The sequence below is a fragment of the Thrips palmi genome, unplaced genomic scaffold (assembly GCF_012932325.1).
Source record: "Thrips palmi isolate BJ-2018 unplaced genomic scaffold, TpBJ-2018v1 HiC_scaffold_15, whole genome shotgun sequence".
NCBI classification, from domain to species: Eukaryota; Metazoa; Arthropoda; class Insecta; order Thysanoptera; family Thripidae; genus Thrips; species Thrips palmi.
The window spans coordinates 5,029,232-5,045,616 of NW_023144624.1; the positions used below are offsets into that span (position 1 = coordinate 5,029,232).

Genomic DNA, 16,385 nt, shown 5'->3' on the forward strand with positions numbered 1-16,385 from the left:
TCGCGGCGCCCTTCCAGACAGCCGAACTCGGCCGTCGCTGGAACGGCCGATCATTCTCGCACTGGGCTGCAGCCCCTGCCGATCAGTTTCCGCAGAAAGCGGGCCGGTTTGTCAACGTCAGCGCTAAGGTCACCTGGCCGCCCTGCCGCCCTGGCCGGAGGAGATACCAACCCGGTGCGGCCCACCCCGCGTGGAGGCCCGCCCCGAGGCACCCAGCGTGCACTGCGACCTTTTATCCGATTCGGCGTGGCCGACGTGACGTGGCCTTGGACGCGTCGGAGGCCGTCAGCGTGGAGGAAGTAGTGCAAAAGCCGGCCAGCACCCACGCAGCGGGCGGTGCCACGCGGTGCCGCACCGCCGCGCGAACCTCGGTCCCGCTGTTGCTTTGTTTTGGAGGTCGGTAACCTGGCGGCCCGGCGGCCGGCGTCCTGGCGGGCCTTGCCAACTGAACGGTCACACCGCAAACTGGCGGTAAAGGATCACGCCGGCCGTGCCAACGCCGACCCGGCCTGCCCGGCACGGCCCGGCTAGGGTTGCCAACCCAACCAACCCGACGCGAACGTGAGGAATGCGCGGGGCACCATCCAATATGAAGCAGCGGCACGGCACGGGGTCGCGGCGGCCGAATTTATGCCTAGCAGCCTCTTACATGGCAGGAACCGTGTCAGTTAGCAAATCCTCGACAAACCAAACAACGTGGCCACGCGAGCCAGTCGCTGGGCCCCTCGCTAAGAGCAACCACACTCGCCGAATGGCTCACCTGTTGGAGACACCCCCGCCTCGTGTCTTTCTTTTCGTTCTTTTTTTCGCGCGCTCGCTTTGGATCCGTGCCGCCGTCGCCGTCCTCGAGTCGCGAGAGCACCGCGTTTGTCCAAATTACCGCCGCCGCGTGGCCGGCCACCGCCACCCCGGCCGGCGTCCGAGTCCGCGCACCGCCCCTCCCCGTCCTCGTCCCGGCCGCTCCCACCACCGGGGCCTCCTCGGACCGCGTCACCAGCAGCAGCAGCGCACCTTGGCGGGGGGAAGGGGTGCGGCGACAAGCCGCGCATGTACTGGCTTTGTCTTAATTAGATTTGAAATGTAGAATAATGCACAGCAAGGTGCTCGCCCCGCGCCACCTCGTCCTCCGCAGCGTGCAGTACACCGTACAGAGGTCAGAGCAGCCCGTCCGGCCCGTCCGTGGTGACGGCGCTGCGTGCGAGAGAGAGAGAGAGAGAGGCTGTCTGTACGTTTTCCAGCGAGTTCCGGCCGCCAGCCGCGCGCGCGGGGAAGATCGCGGAGACCATGTTTGACGTCGGGGACCGCCGCGGACGGGAAAAGGCTGCCGCTCGGATCCTTTTGTACTGTGTGCGCGTATGTATGTGTGTTTTGGTGCGCGCACGTGTGTGTGTGTGTGTGCCGCTGACATGGCGCTGTCCAAGACGAATGACGCCGCAGTCGACGTATAATGGAATGGCGCCCTGCCCGGCCTGCTGGCTGATTCCGAGCGGCGGGGCCGCGTCGCCCGGCCTCCCTCGCACCCCTAGGCCGTGCCCAGGCCCCCCAGGCGGCGCCCCGAGAGTGCGAGCGAGACAGAGCGACGAAAGCGCCGTTCGAAATCCTCCCGCGCTGCACCCCCACCGCCGCGCTGCTCTCACCACCCCTTCCGCCATGCTGCTGCCTCCCAGCCTCCCTCCCTTTCTTCTTCTTCTTCTTCTTCTTCTTCTTCTTCTTCTTCTTCTTCTTCTTCTCTTCTTCTCCTCCTCCTCCCGGCATGATTGGGCGGTAGTGGGTAGCACCCAGTGTGGCTCGCACCCGCCTTGGCGTTTCCCAATAGCGTGTGCATTGTTTGGTGCGTTGTTGGCGACTATAACTCGTGTTGCATGCCTGCATGCCTGCATTCCGGGTGGCGATTGCATTCAGACCTTTGTCGAAGTGGCCCGGCCAGCCCAGGCCGCCCAGGCCCCGCCGCCACGCGCGTAGTCCAACGCCCAGGGGCCGAACCAGGAACCTGGTTGCCGGGGTTTCCAGTGTGGGGTTCAGCTCGGTGGAGCGGCGAGCCCGGCGAGCGGCCCCCGCTCTTCTATTTGTTCCGGTCACCCGCAGTCGGGCCTGTCGGCCGGCACTACTGTTTTTGGCATAGTGACGTATGCTGACTGAGCCCATCTCTCTCTGTCTCGCGCTGCGCTGTCCTTGTTTTTGTTGTTGTTGCCTCGTCATTACGCGGGGCCGGCGAATGTCACATGCGAGTGTGCATCAACGTGTTGGTAGCGCGGCTAAAATATGCGCCGCGTATGCTTGGGAGAGGTTTTCGGGCTCGGTTTTTTGGCAGTGTGGGAGAGCAACAGTAGCGGCGGTGGCAAGGAGCGGCAAGGAGCTCCAGCTCGGCGCGGGCTGGGCGAATTGATTGCGAGGAAGTTGTGTTGTCACGTCAGCTCCTGGGGGCTCAGACACACGGCCGCGCCCCACCGCTCCACACCGCGCCCCGCCGCGCCCCGCCCCACCCCGCCCCGCCCCGGGGGGCGCCCGCTGCTAAGGCCCGCGCCACGCTAAGCCACATTACACAATGCCTGTGATCGATTTGGCCGCATTTATAAAAGCATAGAGACACCCAACCCCAACCCCAACCCCCCGGCGCTGATGTGGCGTGCACACACTTTTTCGCCCCGCGCTCGCGGCGTTCGCGTTGGAAATTCCGAAACCTCCAGAAGCCCAGCGACGTTGTCTGCAGCTCTGCGGACCGAATGGCACTGTTTCGCCCGCCAGGATAAGGGTTGATGGTGAGTCGAAACGTCGATTCGACTATCATACGGTTACCCAACTTTTACTGGGGATAGGTCCGGAAACCCTCAAGATTTTCCGGATCAAACTCGGAGCCTCTCTCATGAGGTTGCCGATTTCCGAGACTCTCTTTGGGTGGTCAAATACAGTCCGGTTCAAAAAGGGGAGCGGTTCTGCCGGTCCAGCGGCACTTAGAAGCCTAATCGCTGCCGGAACGACCGTCTGGAACTCGCCGTTCCTTCTCAGTTTATGAAAGCGACGATTGTTTCATCAGCGGCGCCATATCTCCGGTTTTTTCCCTCTGCAAACAGAAAGGGCCCGCTGCGCTGCGAAAAATGCCTTGTGGAGACAAAAATGAACCTTGGAATAGAATCATCCCTTAAACGCAATTTTTCAAACGTCTATAGGAAATTTTTCACGTCGACCGGGCGAGCGGCTCGGCGCGCGGAAAAAGAGGGGGAGAAAAGAAAGAAAGGAGGAAAAAGGGACTGAAAAAAAAATGCTGAGAAAAGCCGCGGCTGGAGCCGCTGGAGGGAAAAGAAAAGGGCCGCCGGAGAAAAGGACTGGTAAACATTTGGGAAGAAAGGTGGCGCGGACGGTGATGAAAACGCCCTGGAAGGAAAGGGTGTGTCTGCGCTCCGGCAGTGCCCCGCCAGTGCCCCGGCACTGCACAAAGGGTATCATTTTCGCTCAAAGTCGTATCGCGGCGGGTTCCGTTCCTTTTGAAAACGCCCAAATGGCGGCCGATTTGTCCCCCGGCGCCGCGGCACGGCGTGGGGCACTGGGCCTTGCAGCAGGTCATGCACTGCGCGATGTGGGCCACTGTCTTGTCGTTTTCGGACGGCGACATGAACCGCAGTGATAGTCCTTGCGGTGGAGAGGCAACAACAACAACATCCCTGAAGCGTTGTTTAAAGTTGTGTTCAAGGGCACCTGGTGCGAGGCGGGGGCGGCTTGGCGGGGGCGGGGGTGGCAAGGCGGGGGCGGCGGTGCGGGGGTGGCGCGCCGCGGGGGCGGGCCACTGCCACTTCTGCTGCAGCTGAAGACGAGAAGGGGGTGGGAAGCGGTCGGGGCGCGAGGGGCGAGGCGGGGCTAGGCGGGGCGAAGCACACACGCATTAATAAAAATGTCAATGTTGTCGGAGGAGTAATGACTGCAATCAGTTTTGCTGCACTCACACAGAGATAGGAAGGGAGCGAGCAAAAAGGAGAGAGAGAGAGGGAGAGAGAGGCGGGCGGGGGTTGGCGGCCGCTGCCGCTGGAAGTTTCGTCCGAAACCCGATTGGAGTGAGAAGGGAGGAGAAGGAGACGGATCCCTATCTCCAAGTTTGAAACCCAACAACAAAGGCATCAACTTCGAAAAACGCTTTCTAGTTAGCTTTGCCCGCGGGACCTGCGGGGATTCCCCGACCCACCGCACGGCCAGGGCTTGACACCCGGCAACTCGCGTTGCCAATCCACTTTTTAATATTATAAAGTCATACTGCTTCCTTGGCAAAAAAAAAATAGAAGAATAAAATAAACACATCAATAAGAAAATTGAGCGCAGTATTTTTTATATTTATTCAGAACTTTTTACGTATGACGTTCGTCACATTGTTCCAATCTTTTTTTTTCCAAATCGTCGAAACTTTGATGAAGGGATACATGCCTCTGTGAACTTCGAGGCGGCTTCGACGCCACGCAATCAGCACCACACTCCGCTCGACTGGAACCTGGAACCCCCGGAGCCCCTCCGGGCCCGGACGTCCGCGCCGCACGCCCTGGGCACGCCCTGGGCACGCCCTGGGCGCGAATGTGCCCTTGGCCCGTTATGTAACCGATGCTATTATTCTATGTAAATAGCGCGCAGAGCGGGGTGAGGGGCTTGAGGGGGCGGGGTACTGCTGGGCTCGGCTCGCCGAGAATTCCCCGGCCTTATTAAAGGCGTAACAACCCCGCCGAGGCCGCCCGCCCGCACGGCCGCCCGCACGGCCGCCCCGCTGATGTGACATCTACCTGCAGGCCGCGCGACGCGCCGCGACGCGCCAAAGGGGTGGGGAACCCTGCGGGTGCGGGAGGGATGTTCTCGCCTATGCCTTCCTTCCCCTTTTCATCGCCCCCGTCTGCAGCTGCGCGCAGAAACTCACTTTCGCCTGCACGCTGCCGCCAGGCCGGCCCGTCAGCCCGCCAGGCCGCCAGGGGTTGAAGGTCTTCTGATCCGTCCCTCCAGCGCTCCCTTCCCCCGAGCCGGCCGCCCCGCCTCGCCCCCACCTCCCTTCCCCCAGAGAGCCTGAACCATACCCGTCGCCCTCAGGAACAGTTGCACACGATGAATACTAATCAAACACGCCCGCCCTTGCGTCCGCCTGGCGTCCCGCCTTGCGTCCCGCCACCCCCAGCGCCCCCACCCCCCGGCCTTTCCCTTTTCCTCGTAGGGGCCGTCCGCAAAGCACGACCGCCACTACGTCTTCATTGCACGAGTTCGGCCAATTTCTCGACTCGGATTCCACATCCTCCCTAAACAAATTTTATTTCGTCTCAAGTGGGTGGGTGAAACCATTTTGGGATTGGAAAATGGACACCGTCGTTGCTGTGCACCGCTGGCGTGCGACGGGCTGAGCCCCGCCGGAAGTCCCAGTCCGAGTTGGGACAACTCACCGGTGGGCCGGCAGGTCCTCGGAGGATGTCTCGGTGGCTCCAGGCATGCGCCCCAGGCCGCCCCAGGCCCCGCCGCTCCGTGCCTCCAGACGGCTGTCTTGTCCAGGTGCCGCGGGCGGGCCTCGACGTCCACCGTGCGGGATGGAAAGGGTGACAAAGGAGCGTTTCGTTACCAAAACAACCCAAAATTGCCAACCCTGCGTCGCCTCTCGAGTTCTACACCAAATGCCACACGTCACGTGATGCGGACCACCTTGCACCGCGCCGTCCGATGCGCGTCCAACTTCCGGTCTTCCTCCGCGACCACCCCCGCGACGCAGTTTCGCCGCGCATTTGGTGCTTTCGGGGGAAGGCATCATGGCGGGGTATAATTTGTCGCCGGACAAATGACTTCTGTGTTGACATGTGTGCGTCTCTGCTGCTGTGTCTACTGCGCGCGTGTGTTTGTGACCGGCGCAGGCTAGCTTAGTCACACACACACACACACACACACACACACACACACACACACACACACAGGACGGAAACTGCGCACGCCGTGCGGTGTAATGACGCATGCCCCCCGTCTTGGGCACCAACTTCGGGTAGCCGCGTGCCTAGCGGCGTGTGACTAAAGACCTCGGATACCGGGTTCGAATCTCTGCGCGATTTATCCCGAAACGAGTTTGTAGCAGTTTGGGGCCTATCCTTTCTCAGCGGACATCGATCGGGAACAGCACCCCCTCCCCCTTTCCCCCTGGAATTCCTTTGGCCCCTGCTTTGACAGGAAGTTGGTGTCGAGAGTATTCCCGCGAGGTGGCCCGGGGTGGGGCCGGTGGGGCCGGTGGGCCTCAAGACGGGGGTGGGTCAGCAGCCCCCCACCCCCCGCGGGCCACCCCCGCGCTGGATGACATTGCTTGATGCCTTGTGGATATAGAAAAAAGGGAAAGAAGCGAGGGGGGATGATACAGTGGGAGCGAGACGGACAAGCGGCTGATGCAGAGCGCGAGACAAAGATGAAAAAACGCAAGATTTATGACTTCAAACTCCCTCTGAAAAGCACGTCAAGCAAAATAAATAGCGCATGTGCGTATGTGCGTGGGTGTGCGCGTGTGTGTCAGTGCGCTGACACACGTACGCGAGTGCCCGCGTGTGTCCGCGGGAGTGGAGGTGCGTGTGTGCGGCTGTTCACACAATGTCACTTGAGAGCAAAAATGTGACAATTTGCCCCGTTTTCAGGTCGGTTCGTTGTCTCGCCCAAATTACCAGCCGTCACGGCGGGGCCCTTCTAATTGCGGTGGCCGAGATTTTTTTTTCGGCCCAATTACTGCTTTTTTTCCCCTGCAGAATGCGAAAGAAATTCGCCCCTTGCTGCTTTTGGAAGTTTGAAAACGCCACCGTCCCCGCAAAAAGCCACTCTTCTGGTTCAACGCTTCCCCGACTGGAGGCGGAAAAGCACTCGGTTCTGAGGGAGAGAGTCCCCGCGGTGTGACGGCGGGCAACTTGCGCCAAACTTGTTCCTCGCCGTGGCTTAGTGTTTTTCTCTTCTTGTGGCCGGCCAAGTGAAAACAGTCGGCAAGCCTGGTCGCGGTAAGTGCTGTGCCCCAGTGTCCGCCTTCAATCCCAACAAACACGGGACAAAACTCGCGAAAATTTTTGGCAGCACCAAACGCAACAGAGCGGTGTGCAGGCGGGCGGGTCGGGAAAGTATGAAAAAATAGAGGGACGGAGAAGTCCGATTTTTCTCCTAAATGCGAGGGAAATAGGCTATCGCAACGCACTGTGTTTCTTCTGTCGGCCGGCGAGGCCGTCGAGGCCCCGCGCAGATCTCGGTTGCTGCTGCCGCGCTTCCCACCTCCCACCCAGCGCCCTCCGGCCCCTGCAGCCCTTCATTCGCCTGTTCTCGGGCCGCCTTCTGGCTGCCTTCCGACAGCCTTCCGACACTGCGATGACAATCATTGCTCTTCGGGCCCGTTAATATTCATCGTCACGCGGCGACACCGACAGACAGCCTAGCTGCAGCGCTGGAGGCACCTTGGACGAAACGCTGTGCGGATTGAGTCTGGGACTGTTTGGTCATTCTATTCAACGGCCAACATGCACCCTAAGTATCATCGCGGTTTGACTACCCGCACACCCCTGTTTACATCGGCCATCATCATTAGGGCAGATCGTATCGACAACTCTCATATGTAAATGTATATTTAAAAAGTCATAAATAGCGGGCATTAAATGAAGTCCGGCGCGCCAACGAGATCCCTTGCTTTTCCTTGCTGATGGTAGAATTACGTGCGGACCGCGGCACCGTGGGCCTAGAGCACGCCACGCCATTCTAGGAGCTGTAATTGTGGTTCCATTACCCCTGATTACTCGCGCGACTAACACTCTTCCGTTTTGTGAGACGCCAAGAGTTTCCACGCGTTTCCCCGAGTCTGATTGAAAAGCCTGCTCTGCATGCGTCGGTCAGTGATGATTATGAAGTTGGGATATGCGCGTGGCGAACAGACACCACAGACAGGGGGCCCAACTCTGACTCACGGCTCAAACATTTGAATAATATCCTGGGCAGGAGACCCTCGGCCGCATCTCTTGAATTATGTACACGGAGGCCTGCGTGTTGGCCGTCAAGGCGCCCACAGATGACCATTAGTCTCGAGTGGTTAAGACATATGACGACTAGAAAATTGACATTAACAGAAATCAAAACCACGGCAAAATTTGCTAGGGCAGGGCACTCTCAACAAATTTGAAATCAATTCGAAACTTTTGCTTTTTGACTGTAGGTCAAGGGGTCAGATTACGTAGGCCAGGAGCTTCGGTCAAATAGCACTCAACGTCTTACGAAAAAAAATTCTTGGTTTCCAAGAGACTTCTCAGAACGAGAAATGTAGCACTTCCACGGGCCCACTCTCTCACATATTGATCGCATTTTCCCTCCAGACTTGTCTTTTTTTCCGTCTTCCCGTGCCTCGACTTTGCCGATCTCGCCACATAGAGGGCAGCACCGTCTAGCGCGGAGGCTAATATGGCGCCCGCCGCTTGTTGTTGTTTGCCAAAATAACAAATGAGCCTAATTTATAAGGTGTCGGTGGGCGGGGTGCGGCGGCCAATCAGAGGGCCCCTTTCAAGCCGGCTAGGCTCAGTGGGCGGGCCGACACCAGTCCAACAAATGTGAGGGACCGGAGACTGACAGATACTAAGCGAAGGAGGGAGGAGCTAGCCCCCCGCCGAGGTACCCCTGCCCCCGTCCCCCCGCCCCGCGCACCCTGCGTACCCCCTCCACGGCTCACTTCATCCCCACTGTGACTCTGATGCACTTCCCCTCCAGCCCAAGTCTCGTGCTCGGAAACGGCGCCAAAATTCAAACCGAGCAGCGAAGGTCCGTAGGTTTGCAGTGGTATTTGCTGAACTTACCTGCCCGCGACACTGCACTGTGGATCAAAGCTGCTGTTGGCTTGGGCACCCTGTGCTAAGATAAGACATGACACTACTGCCCCAACCAATGAAATAATGTTCTTAAATTTAAATTTAGGGTCAATTTTTTGATAACGACTTATTTAAATGCATCTAAAATGTTGAAGCATTGTTGGCATTGTTCAACTGTATTTGAAAGCCTGATCGAAAAAGAAGCATCACAGATCTAAATAAATGAACCTGCCAGTTACAAATTTAGAAGTCGCTGTCAAAACATGGCCAAACAGACCCCGCGAAACTGATGAGCAGCTCATCAGCATTTCTACTCCACTAAGGCGCCTCGTCTGCTACCAGAAACACCTTGACGACAAATCACCTGCCCCGCCACCTCAATGGTTTGTTCACCGACTCCCATAACTCTTGTTTATGGCCGAACGATAAAGCCCGTAAACACCTCATAAAACGGGCATAATTGAATGGTGCTACATTTTATAAACAGGCGCGTGCCACCTGAAGCTCGGACCATAATCTTAAATCATCGACGCTTTTCCCACACCCATCGCGGCGGGCAAGGCGGGCGCGCGGGTGAGGGGCAGGCAAGGCGAGTCACACATGCAGGATGATCCAGAGGTCCGAGCCATTGCGAGTCGGGCCAGCATCTTGTGGTTCACGGGGCCGCCGCCGCCGCAGCAGCAGCACCGCTGCGATCCTTTTGACGCCGCTGCTCCCCTCTTCTTCTCCCTCCTGAAAGCCCATTAATCTTATCGGGCCGTCCAGCCGTCGACCCTGCTCTCTACAACATGAAAATCGTGCTTTCTTTTGCAATGCCCCCACCGCGTTTTTCCTGGATTCCAAAGACAAACAGGTGGTTTTCGTACAGAGATTACGAAATGCGTTTCATATTCAACCATATTTTATTGTTTCACTTTGATCTCAAACACGATTGAGGCTTTCGAATCGGGACATACTCTCTTTACATACACGCATCGTCACTATATATATAGAATTTGCATATATTTATATATATATTTATTTATTAAAACCGGACACTAGATATATCCTAAATGTACATGTCTACAATAATAAATTAATGAGTTATAGGTGTGTTCTATCAGAGTGTTCAAAACAAAACAATTTAAACAAGTTTGCACTTTTCAACGCCAAGAGTATGACAACCCCTTCATTATATACTACAAACATAAATAGAACTAATGTACATCGTATTGAGGTATTTAAAGGGGGTTGTAGCACGTCAGTAATACTCGAAATCCTTTTAAAAATATCCAATCTGGCGTAAAAGTTATTGAGCATAAAGTTTAAAATCAAGATACCTACAAACCAGTTGCAATTTTTTTACAGAATTACGACAGAAGCGTTCGTATACATGACGTGACATTACTGGAAACGAACCTGACTTCCTCGTTTCCTCTGCTCCTATGCACTATGTACCATTCGGAAAACAAAACAAGAACAGGGTGTTCCAAAAGCTCAATTTAATATAAAAAATAAAAACGGACATATACACAGCAATAGGTTTTGTACACCCTGTGGTACAATTTTTACATCTAAGTAAGTATAAACGCTACATATGTACAATGAAGGACTAGAAGCACATTATTGTGTATATTAATTCAAACAAATGTGACAGCGAAACAAAATTGATTCTACAACGATTGTGAAAATAAAAGAGCTCAGTTCACACTAACCGCCATGGGATGTTACTGCAAACTGTTCCCTAAAACTTCAAACCATACCACTAGTGCTGTCGATTGAACAAAGAGTACAGAGTGCATAGAGTAGGAGAAAACCGTCGGTAGGGCGCCTTCCGACACTATTTGTACGACATAAAATATCACATGGCTCTGTATAATGTATTAACTGGTACCGAGTGTTACACATCATATACCCTAATATGGCATACTTTAGACTATAGAGGTCAGTCTTTCCAGCTTACGCAAGAACGATATTTGTTTTACTTATTTCCGGCTCTGGTTTTGGGCTCATCATTCAAGTAGGCCGAAAATGAGTGACTCAATTAAATTAATCAGTGTTGCAAAGATCCTTACGTGAGGCAATTAAAAGGGGCGATTCCGTACGTAAGACCAGGGCGTGCGGGGGTGGCTCGGCTGCTGCGGCCCAGGCTTGCCAATCGCCCGCCACCCTCTGCCTACCCAGCAGGCGCTACACTCGCACGAGGGCACCGCCACCCTCCCCCGCACGCCGTGGGGGAATCGTCCATACTGGACTTTCTCAAATTTGTGGAGGGAAAACAGGCAACACTTAACAAATATAACAGACATGCCCTTTAAAGGATGCGCAGGACAACATAATTTTAAGAATGTATGTACGAATAAAGTATTTAATGTTGACACTTTGCGAGTCCTAGGAACTGTGGTATGTTTGCCACCGTGACCGGGGCTTTAACAAAAACACAGATAACTCAACTGAAATGTATTTTTGGCACGCGTTTGACCGAATAGAAGGGCAACCATTTTCCTTCTTTAGCTAAGATATGCAATGCACGAATTTTACAAGCAACTTACCCCTGCACTTCTAAAACTTATAAGCACCGAAATTTTCCCATTGAACTGGAGTTCTTTTTCTCCCACCGCAGCGCCAAATTCACTTTCAATTGAGTTACTGGCAAAAACCAAATAATTTGCTAACTTTTAATAGCGAATTCATTTTCTCGTTTTTTAAAAATTTACTACAACACATAGAATAACTATCCTTATTTACGCAAATAACACATTACTTGTACACTTAAACGTCAAAATTTAAAGCATTGAAAAAAATACATACATATATTTGCTCTTTTCGACAATACAGCGGACAATTATTACGTATTCAGCGCTCACTTTAATTACGTATTTGAGGTTATTGAAACAGCCAAAGCTCCCGAGTTGTTGACTTAAATGTCTACGTAAAGACCCTTGCCATCCTACCACCTAATTTTTGGGACTCAACAACGAGGGGGTAAGATACGTATACGCAGCTAGGCACTTGCAAGAGTCTCCTTCAGGTAGTCGGTTTTAATACTCACATGGTTGTCCGGCCGGGTGGGGCGGGTTGAAGTCCAGCTTGAGCACACACACGCAACACTGGATTCCTAACTCCAACGCCGGGGCTCTGGAGGTGGCTAATCCAGGGTACCACCAACCAGGCCAGCGAAGAAGTTTTCCAAATAACTGTTCAATTTTTACATAAAGTGCACCCGTTTTAAGAATTGAACACGAAATCACTCGCTTCATTGCACCGATATAGAAGCACACCGCAATTTTATTACCACCTTAATCACAATGTGCTCACCTCCTATAACTACACCGTAAAATAATTTCTTTGGTTGAGGTACCTTCTTTGAGAGAAGGAGAGTGTAGTCAAGAGCAAGAAGCGTGAAAAGAACGAGTGAGAGTCGAGGACACTCGCTTATAATGATTGTGTTCTCATTTTTCGAGTGTTTATTTTTCTTTCGATTCCTTACGAACCGGACAGCCCAACAGAGATTCAAGAGAGAAAACAATGGGAATTCAAATAAAGAAGACTCTTGCAAATCCCGTGATTTGCGCCAAATTTACACTATGAAGTGCGTTAAAATTAACGGTTGACCAAATCAACCTATTCGTTTACGCGCAAGCTGGCATTATTGAATACTGGGGCTGCATACGACTCGGATAAAAAAGAACACATCCATTTATTTCACTAGCAGGCACGGCCGAAACACTAGGACCGTGCCCGACCTGCTTAAAAACGAGAAGAAGTAGAAATATCACTTTGTTTCGCAGCGAATCACGCTCCCATTCTCTCATTCACACATTCACTTTCACGGGCTCCTCTTGAAAAGCGTCCTGCACAAAATAGCGGCCACCGAAGGCAGCATTTGTCCGTCCTTGTGGCCACTGGGTGAGACACAGACACACATACACACACACACAGACACCGACACCGCGGGTGTCGCCAAGGTGACTATCATGAAGAATGACTAAAAGTGGTGGAAGAACAACGTATGCTCTTCCGGGGCCTCATCTCACTGAGGCGAAGTCTGTGGGCTTAGTTCGCCTGAACCGTCACCGTCCCCGGAACCGGGCTCGCCCTTGGTCTTGTTCTCCTTCTTCCACTTCATGCGCCGGTTCTGGAACCAGATCTTGATCTGTCGCTCCGTGAGGCACAGGGCGTGCGCGATCTCGATGCGCCGGCGCCGCGTCAGGTAGCGGTTGAAGTGGAACTCCTTCTCCAGCTCCAGCGTCTGGTACCGCGTGTAGGTCTGTCGACCCCGCTTCCGCTCTGCAACACAAAAACAGAAGGGACGCGTCAGCAAAGCAGGCAAAGCCGTGCCGCGGCCGCCGAAGGGCCCCGAACACCCCCGCAAACACTACTCGTTCATCCATCATGCAGCGCACACACACCACACGCACACAAGCTGAGCCCTGCCGAGGCCGTGCGGCCGTGGGGCCGTGGTGGGGGTGCGCCATCAATCAAACGCGATGACGCGGCTCCAAACATGGCCGGTGATATGGCGGCCGGCCGCGGCCAGAGCGATGCGCTGTGGCTAAAACATGTCCGAAAAACGCGCTGCTGCAGCGGGCTGGGGCCGAGCGCGGCGCCTCGGGGGAGAGAAGGGGGAGGGGGCAGCTCAGGCAGCTCACGACGGCGGGGCCCTTGGCGAGGGCAGTAGAAGAGAGAATGCTAGAGTGCCGGGGCAGGGCGCTGTAGTCACGCATTACGAAGAGCTAACGATATTTTGATTATATACACACTGTCTGCGAAAAAATAAGGAGCGACGAGAAAAATTGGTCGAGACGTGTCACACCGAGAGGGGGCAGCAATGCTTGCGCCATCGTCTTGCGGCCGCCGGATTAATTGCTTTTTTTGCCTCCATAATTCGGGGATGATGAGAATTTCAGACTGCGCCACTTGTCCGATAGGTAGCGCACCAATCGCGGCGATACTATCGAAGTGTTTACGAGAGCGTGAATTGCCAGCTCGTTTCGCGTAATCGAAGATAATCGAGCCGCCCCGTGCAGGTAATTGCACAACCCAGGAGCAGGCGTGAAAGGGGGCCTGCACTCAATTTGCCGCCATTTTCCTCGTCGTTTTTGTTCTCTTCCTCCCAGAGCAACCTGATGAACCTGATCCCATCACACAAGGGCAGCCCGCAAACTATTTTTATTTTTCTCTCTCCCTCTCACACACACTACTTCTACCACCACCACCACTACCAGGAAAAAAGAAAGACGAAAAAAATCATGCGTTGACCGGTACTCGAACCCCCGCCCCGTCAAATTGTGAGCTGCACGGGAATGCAGGGCGAGCTGGCGGGCCAGGAATTCGCAGCGCTTATAAATCGGGCGGCGGGGAGGGACCGTGACCGCCGTGACGACTCGCACGCCGTCCAATTGGCTGGTGCAGCGTCTAGCCGCGGAGAGAGCCAGCCCATCGGGCCGAGTGTCCGAGACTGTCCCAGGCGGCCGCGAGCGCCATAATTTAGGTCCTAACCGTCGCCCTGTTTATAAACATGTAAATTACGCCCCTTTCATACGGCGTCAACCAGCCCACCGGGCAGACGCAGCACCGCGTGTGTTTTGAGTTATATCCGTCCGCACTTTGCGCGACTGTACTGTACCCGGACAAAGTGGTTGCCTGCCTGCCAAGTCGCGGCCCTAATCGCCCAGCAGGCCAGGCACTGCGATTGGAGCGTAATTAACCCACGAATCCATCTCTGCCGCGTGACCCTGACCGACCGCCTAGCCGGGTCAGGTTCAGACAATATTTTACTTTTAATGCTTTTTTCCGGCAGTGCAGTGTGCCGCTCACGGCAGGTCTCGAGGCGCGCGGTGATGCCTTGACGGACGCCCCTCAGGAAATTACGCTTTGGATTCTCATTTCGGAAGCAATTGATCACGGCTGACGCCTCCTCGGAGCACAGAGCCACAACGGCAAAAGGTGAGCCAACCCTTCCGAAGAAAAAACTGAATAAAAATTGACCGTTGTGTCCCTGAATTTTCAAACTTTTCTTTGCTGGTATAGTTTACATTTCAGCTTAAGCGATTTGGAGACGCCCCCTAGATTGCGCGGCCCAGGCGGTGGGGGCGGTGGGTGTATTCCTGTCGAGGGGTTCCCGTCGACGCCGCGCGGCGTGTGCGCCTGTTTGCGGCCACACGTCCGATAATACGCGGCAATTTCAATGATCGCACCAAAACGGTGAGAGAGGGTGGGGGGCACCGCGAGGCACCGGAAGGAGGCCGGGGTGGAGCCGGCCGACCCGGGCCATTGTACCGGGGGCTTCCGGTGCGTAATAACACGCCGGGAACGCCCGGGAACGCCCGGGAACGCCCGCAATGACAAAAATAGCAAAACGCACTTTTGAAACGCGCTCGCGGCCATCAAGCAGTGAGGATAGCCCTCACAGCTCGCGAGCGGACGGACAGACAGACCCTTCAATTTTTCCCTCGTTAGACGACGAGCCTATGATTAGTTTTGTTGGCGAACACAAGAGCACGCGTGGAACGTTAACTCCGTTGTTTTTTCACCGTTTTTTTTAGTGCTGTTTGAACTGGAATTTTGTCAAAGTGGCCCTGCAAGGGCCGCGAGATAGCACTACAGCAATTACAGCGTTCCCACGTCGGGCGCCGCGCGCGTCTCGGCGCCATGATAATGACGCGAGGCTCAAAATGGCGGGCTAACGATGAGCGCTAATGGTCGCTCCGCGGATCCGCATTGGCCGCGCATTGGCCGCGAGACATCATCAATTATCGGGAAGGGCCCCTACAGTCAACGTGACACAGAGGGCAACAAAAAAAAAAATACTAGAAAAAAAATAAAAAAAATTGTAGAAATTTAGGAAAGTGTTTTGCGGTTGAAGTTATCACGGCGATATTCGTTGGCAAGTTCTAGAGAAGCACCCCAACGTTATCGTACGATTTCAACACACACGCACCAAGGGGAGGGGCAGCGGTGCGTGGCGTGGCTCCCGTCTGGCGAGGTGGAGTGCCCAGAGACAGAGCGAGAGAGAGCGAGGAGAGAGAGAGAGGCGAGGGGGAGGCGGGCTCACTTCACATGAGACGAAGATGGATGACGGTATCTGCTCCTCCTGCTCTCCCCTATTCGTTCCTCACATCCCCGCGCGTCACCGTCTCTCTCACTCTCTCTTCCGACGCCTGCGCCTCTCTCTCTCTCTCGCTCTCCCGCTCTTTCTCCCACCTTATCCCCACACAACCCGAAGCAAGAGACTAGTCTCTTTTTTTCGTACCCCCGCCCCTAACCTTTTCCCCTCTCTTTTTCGTCTTTTTTTTCCAGCGTGATGATCTCCTTCTCAAGCCTCTCTCTTTCTCTCTCTCTCGCCTTTTGATAGACGACCTCTCCCCGCATCATCCCTTGTGTACAGACCCCCAGCGTTTCATGACCATTCCCATGTTCAATGTGAAAGGTCACGCCACAAGTCCCCACCCCCGAGCGAAAAAAGCCGGGAACATTGCTTTTAGCCCAAACGTTTTAATTTAATTATTTTTACCTCCGAGTTTCGGGAACGAGGGCGCGGCGGTGCGCTGTGCCCGTGACTGAGGCGGGGAGGCAGCGGCAAACACTCCGCGTCCCCGT

At 54.8% G+C, this 16,385-nt stretch overlaps 1 protein-coding gene across 11 annotated transcripts in view; it reads right to left on the reverse strand.

The window, feature by feature from the left end:
* Positions 1-9,683: 9,683 nt before the first annotated feature.
* Positions 9,684-16,385, reverse strand: part of LOC117641309 (homeotic protein antennapedia-like) — a 119,801-nt gene continuing 113,099 nt past the window's right edge. For all 11 annotated transcript variants that reach the window (XM_034378518.1, XM_034378517.1, XM_034378513.1 and 8 more), the window contains one exon: positions 9,684-13,073. In XM_034378518.1, the coding sequence (XP_034234409.1) occupies positions 12,817-13,073 (257 nt within the window). In that variant the 3' untranslated portion in view covers positions 9,684-12,816. The remainder of the gene's footprint in view (positions 13,074-16,385) is intronic.